Source organism: Corylus avellana, chromosome ca11 (assembly GCF_901000735.1).
Source record: "Corylus avellana chromosome ca11, CavTom2PMs-1.0".
NCBI lineage: Eukaryota > Viridiplantae > Streptophyta > Magnoliopsida > Fagales > Betulaceae > Corylus > Corylus avellana.
In genome coordinates this window covers 1,131,113-1,137,450 of record NC_081551.1, presented here as the reverse complement: position 1 = coordinate 1,137,450, position 6,338 = coordinate 1,131,113, and the positions used below count along the sequence as shown (strand labels likewise).

Below are 6,338 nucleotides of genomic sequence, written 5' to 3'. Positions count from 1 at the left end.
GGGGGAGGGGTGGCCAACCGGCCACCCCTTCAAATCTGCTTTTTTTTTTTTTTTAATAAAAAAATTAATTTTAATTTTTTTGGAGTATAATATAGTGTGGTTGAGTTTTTATTTGTAGTATAAATCTAATGAAATTAGCTGATGTGTCAGCTCCTTATTGGTGGCACAAAATGTGATTTTTGTGCAACCTCCCTATGTAAGTTATTCTCTAATCCATATATACTATATGAACTCCAACTTAGAAGTCGCAGGTTGTAGTAATGAGTTGTCCATAATTTTCTTCCACCTTCTTCACCTATATATATCAAATTTATTTAATCACAAATGAAGCCTATAATTATATCAATATTAAATTAGAAGTAAAAAAAAAAAAAAAAATTAAAAACAATGGAAAGATGATAAAAGAAATTCAACAGCACAAAGAAAATGCAGGGCATCGCATGCATTTAGTTGGGAATTATGTCAATTTTGATGGCTATCAACATGTCACAGATGATCATCATAACAGAGTGTTAAAATCTTCATATTTTCTTGCATCACATGTTAGAAATTTTAGGATTCTTTTGTCTTGTGTAACACACCTCATTCCTCTGTGAATGTCTCCATTCTAATACAATGTGTTCAAGCCAATAAGAGACGATTGATTTAATTCTCTAAGACCGATCGATCGGCATAGAATTAATAATTAATAATTATTTGATCTGATATGACATACTGTTAGTTACTTTGACAATAGGTTGATGGAATGACTGATTTGAAATTAAAGAAAAACTCATTAACTAAGCTAAAATAACATAAAAACCTATGGACTAAATCTGATTTTTTCCTCATTCTTTTCGAATTTCTCTTCCCTAACTTTTTTTTTTTGTTTTATTTTATTTTCTATACTTTTAACACACAGAATGACAGGAAACAACGAAGAAGAATTCTTCTATGTTTCGAAAGATTACAGCACAAACTCATATCACTACAAGAAGCTAAGGAAGAGAGAAAAATAAAAATGAGAAGAGAAAGTAACTAGTACAAGGAGAACAAAGGAAATGACACAATTGAGCTTCTCTTAAAGAACTCATGAAAGGATTCTAAGAAACCCTTCACTAACTAAATCTCTAATAAACAGGAACTGTCCCGTTGTGTGGTGGCTCCAACTCCACCACTTGCCCATTTTCATCTTCGTTCTCCCTAGACATCTCCTCCAAGGATTTTCCATTTGATTCGGGCACCAAGAAAGTAAACACAATCCCCAAGAAGTTGACTCCACCCAACAAGAGGAGAGCATTCTTCACTCCAATGCCTGCAGGGTACCCTGCATCTGCCTTGGCCTTGTCCTTGTTTTGAGCCAAATACAGAAACCCAAAAGCACCAACTATAGCCCCAAGCTTTCCAGATGCTGCTGATATGCCGTGGCAAGTAGACCGGAGCCTAGCCGGGAAAATCTCAGCCGGCACAACAAATGTGGTGGCATTCGGCCCGAAATTTGCAAAGAAGAAGGTGAGTGAATACATCACCACAAACCCAATACGGTTGTCCTTATGAGTCCAGTGGTTGTAAGGAATTGCCAGGGCAAACATAAACACTGTCATGAAGAAGAAACCCATCAATTGGATGGCAAACCTTCCAATCTTGTCAATGAAAACCACTGTAAACCAGTAGCCTGGGACAGTGCTGCATAGAGCAATTAGTGTTTGTGCCCTTGCAATTCTATAGACCTCCTCAATGGCATTCATTGTCTTTGCTGAAGGAATCCATCCAATTGCACTGAAGATGTCCTTTTGGAATAGATTTTGGCTGTAAAATGCAATGTCAAGCAAGAACCATGTGGTTGTTGTTCCAAGTAAGTGAAGTCCATGTCGGCGAAGAAACTCCCTAGAGAACAAACCAAATCCATTGCCTGTTTGTTGAGTTAGCTGCTCAACCTTCTGTGGTTCTGCTTCAATGTCAACCTGCAGAACCTTTGACATATCAGATGCAGCCTGTTTTGCATTCTTGGCAACAAGGGCAGTGTAACGAGCAGTTTCAGGCATCTTCATTCTCCAGTAGTAGGTCAGTGCAGCTGGGATTGCTCCTACGATTACAATAATCCTCCAAACATAATCTGCTTGTGGGACAGTTGAGGCATTTGCATCAACCTCATAAGCTGGAGCATCAAACCTGGACTTAAATGCGGATGAAATGATGATCGCAAATATACCACCTGCTAAAATTCCAAAACCCTGCATAGCAAAGACTGCAGCAATGAAGGCGCCACGAGTCTTCTTATTAGCATATTCAGACATGATGGTGGCAGAAAGCGGGTAGTCGCCACCGATGCCGAACCCGAGCCAGAACCGGAAGAAGCAGAGTGTTGCCATGACAGATTTTGGACTGTGGCCAAAGGAAAGACCTGAGCCAACTGAGCATATAACCATGACCATGAGAGTCATACCATAGACTCTCTTCCGGCCCATCTTATCCCCAAGCCACCCGAAGAAGAGCTGACCGGCTAGAGTGCCACAGAAGGCCACACCATTAACAGCAGCTGCCACATTGGGAGGCAATGTGCCGGGCTTTTCTGCACCATCAACATGGTAATATATGCGGCCAAGCAATTTGGTGACAAGAGATATGCAGAATAGATCATATGCATCAGTGAAGAAGCCCATTCCAGCAATGATGATTGCAGTAAAGTGGTACCATTGTGTTTTTGCTAAATCCAGCGCATTCAGCACCTGTAAATTGTCCTTAGCCATGGTTCCTAACTTCTCAACTCTCTCTTCCTCACAAGCTTTCTTCTCTGCAAATCAATTTGAAGAAGAGTTGGTACATGTATGATCACCAAACTATGAGATCTGCAAATGATATCAAGAATTCATACAAACTGATGTACTCAAATTGTTACCTGGGGAAGGTTCCATAGTAGGTGGGCATATTGAATATGTAATTAATAACCTTATTTCTTGGTTCAAAATCCTAGGCCCAACTAAGTCTACAAGATATAAATACAAAAAGGATTGCAAATGACAGCCATATTTTGTGCCAAGTCATGCTACTCATTAAATGTAAGAGTTGCTTGTTTTCAAGATTTCAAAGTTACGTAAAACGTGTCACATTAATTAGTGTAAAATTGGTAAAAGTACACTAAATTTTACAATTATGATAATGAGGACCATGAAAAAGAAAACTTTTTTGGTTCTAGAGAGAAGAATTTTCTAGGAAACTTCATGACCATGTGCCTAGACTAGTGTGAAAAGAAAGGACAAATTATGTCTTCCTGCTCCTGGACTTCTCTAGCAAGGAGAAAGTCGAATTTTAGTCAATACAAGAGGTGTGGCTCTAACTGCTCTCCACTTTTTTCTTCCGTCTCTTTTGGAATTTTAGAGGGTCATTAGTAAGCTCAGTAGGTAACAGGTTATGTATATATATATATTTTTTAAATCTAAGATATCAAATTATTTGTTCTTCGTTTGTTTCTCAAGTAAATAACAAAAATAATATGGAAATATCATTACTCTGTTTCTAGTAAATAGTCAAAAGACACCCCACAGCCGCCCCTAGAGGGTGGCTGCAGTCGTAGCAAATGAAAAGGTAAAGAAGATGAAAAGGCAATAAATACATACACCAATTCTATTTGAATACGAAAAGTTATCTTCAAGCAAAGGGTAAGGCTAATTACTAGATTACTATAAGACATGAAAATTAAAAGAAAAAAAGCCCAATGAAATCTCTATATATAATAATAGCCCTATATATAAAAATTTCAAGGAAAGATTTTAAAGTTTAAATATTAAACTCTACAAACTATACCCTGTTGATGAAATTGGAAATAGGTGTAAAATTGAGAAGCTAAGACCTCGCTTTCAGGTTCTGGGATTGTTGAACCATATATAGTACTAATTCCAGAACCTGAAACCCAAGCAGTTTTTTTTCTTTTTGAGCGTTTTAAAGTTTTGCATCGAGTGTAAATTTCATGAAGAAAAAAAAAAACATGATAAAACTTTGAGTTTGTTAAGGTAACGGAATACTAAATTTGGATATGAATTTGTAGTGATGAAAACAAAAACAGAAACAAATCTTTGCTCCCAAACAAGTCCAATTGTGTGTCATCCTTAGCTGTGTAGAGATCAGATGAAGATGATGAAAAGTATATTACATGGAAATTTTAAATCGACAACCAAGAGTTCTATCTTTTCTGATCTATTTTTAGCAAATTCCCAGAAACCCAGAAGCCAGAGGCAAAAAGTAAAAAAGGTTAACAGAGAAAAGTTTTGGAATGAAAAGAAGAAGTTTATTCAGGAAAATAATGATTCGCAGACAATATATATTATATATTATATATGAAAACATATTATTGGTGGGTCTCAGAATCTCAATCATACCTTGTAAAAGAAAAAGAAAAAAAACAAACCCAGGTAAATAAAAAGCTCTAAATTGTCGCCATTGTAAAAAGAAACTCTTCTTAGGTTCTTTGCAATATTGCATGCACGAAGATTTCTCAAAAGACAAAGTTCTTATTAATTTCTTTATTACTATTCCATTTTTTCACGTTGTTTTGGTTAGTTAATGCAAACAGTAGTGCTTACAAGAACTCATTCACACAATCTGTAACAAGAAACAAAATCATCGAAGAAAGGATGTAAACATGCATGTTTGGATAGAAAGAAACAGTGCTTACTGACCTGCTCTGCTGTTTTCCTCTGAAGCCGGAACAATAAAAAAACTCGAGAGAGAGAAAAAACAAGGAGGCAAGAGAGAGAGAGTGTGTAATGAGAAGAGCCACGTTTGTTGAATTGTTGGGAAGAGACGAGCGGAAACGTCCATATTTATATGCAATGAAGTTCAACAGTTCACACAAATGGACCCACCAAAATATCCACCGGTATATTCCCCGCTTTTCGCGTTTGGTCTAATTTACGACGCCGTTTTATCTCCCGCGCTCTTATTTTCTTCCGGCTCCGGGACCACCCTTTTTGTTTATTTGTTTTTTATTTTTTATTTTTTCATGATTAAATAATTAAGTTTTTATAATTATAATTATTAATATTTAATATCGATCTGGGACCAATATAGGTGTGTTTGTTCCCTCCGTCCATCCATGCCTTTTTGTTAATCAACCAAGTCAAACTTGGACTTCAAAGCGTGTTTTCATATATACACGACATACAGTATATACACGTTGTACAGGAGCTCCACTCATCTGCAGCTAATTTGTCACAAGATAATTAAATCAGTAATTATCTCAAATTAGCTGTTTTACTTGGACAAAGTTTTCTTTTAAATTGTTCGAATCAAAGCATGGGTCCATTAAGTCCCATGTAGGTGCGGCCCATTATATCGATCATCCCTTTCTCTCGATTTACAATTTACGATTATGATCATATCAGGTAGCCTATCCACTCTTTACTACTTTACCTATTTAAGATTAAGGAAATGTGGCATTAGAGAATCCCTTTGAAGGCAAGCAATTTATTAAGGACCTGCCGCCTTCCATATTAATCATTTACCTTCTGTGCCTATCCTAGCATATTCCACTTACCAACTGGAGATGGGAAGGACAATCCTATAAATGAAGGTAATAACCCCTCCAAATACATTGACTTGGGTTTTTTTTTTTTTTACACACATTTTGCTAATTTGTCTCTTTATTTGCCTAAAGGTGCATGGTTTCTTCACTACCCTAGTGAGCCACTCTCAACATTTTTTGTCCTCATTGTAGGTCTCTTTTGCCGGACGTTTGGTGTCATGAGCTCATAATTGTGTTTAAAAATGTATTTAAACACCTGTTAATTTAAAAGGGTAGGTTGAAGAAGTAATTTTAGGTGGCCTATTTGTGTCTCACTAAGAATGATGTGGCTATTAAAATCACCCAATAATGATCAATTACAAGCCCAATTGTGATTTTAATTGCCACATCATTTTTAGTAGGACACAAATAGGCCACCTAGAATTATTTTACTAAAATAAAGATTGAAGTCGGGTTTTGAACAAGGAGACAACATATTCTAATACTATAATAAATTATTACTAGTTCTAAAAATTGAAATTGGTATGAAATATTGAATGTTATTGCTTGATCTTTATTTTAACAATGGATTCAGTAATATTGAAAGTATATATTTAGCAATTTTGGATTTGAAACCCTATGAGTAATTGCTTAAATAGTTAAATATATACATGGACAAATGGTTGAAAATATAATTTGATTGTTAGATTTTTCAATGTATTTACGATTTTGTAACTATATAATTTTTGCCAATATTTTTAAGAGTTTTAATACTCTATAATGCAATAGCTTTATGCTCTGAATCTTTTACGAAATGAGAACGGTTTTATGCTTTCATATATATATATATATATATATA

General features: G+C 35.7%; 1 protein-coding gene across 2 annotated transcripts; it reads right to left on the bottom strand.

Moving 5' to 3' along the window:
• Positions 1 to 903: 903 nt before the first annotated feature.
• LOC132165361 (inorganic phosphate transporter 1-4-like) lies at positions 904 to 4,755 on the bottom strand. Of its 2 annotated transcripts, none has more exons than XM_059575885.1 (2): positions 4,656 to 4,755; positions 904 to 2,828 (listed from the first exon to the last, which is right to left on the bottom strand). In XM_059575885.1, exon 2 carries the CDS (start codon positions 2,727 to 2,729, stop codon positions 1,110 to 1,112), a length of 1,620 nt encoding a protein of 539 aa, XP_059431868.1. In that variant the 5' UTR covers positions 2,730 to 2,828; positions 4,656 to 4,755; the 3' UTR covers positions 904 to 1,109. The 2 variants fall into 2 exon arrangements, with proteins under 2 accessions (XP_059431868.1, XP_059431867.1); XM_059575884.1 differs by having other exon boundaries at positions 904 to 2,773.
• Between the last annotated feature and the right edge of the window lie 1,583 nt (positions 4,756 to 6,338).

Coding starts and splice junctions, on each gene's coding strand:
- LOC132165361 (XM_059575885.1), bottom strand. CDS start 2,729: ATGGCTAAGGACAATTTACAGGTGCTGAATGCGCTGGATTTAGCAAAA.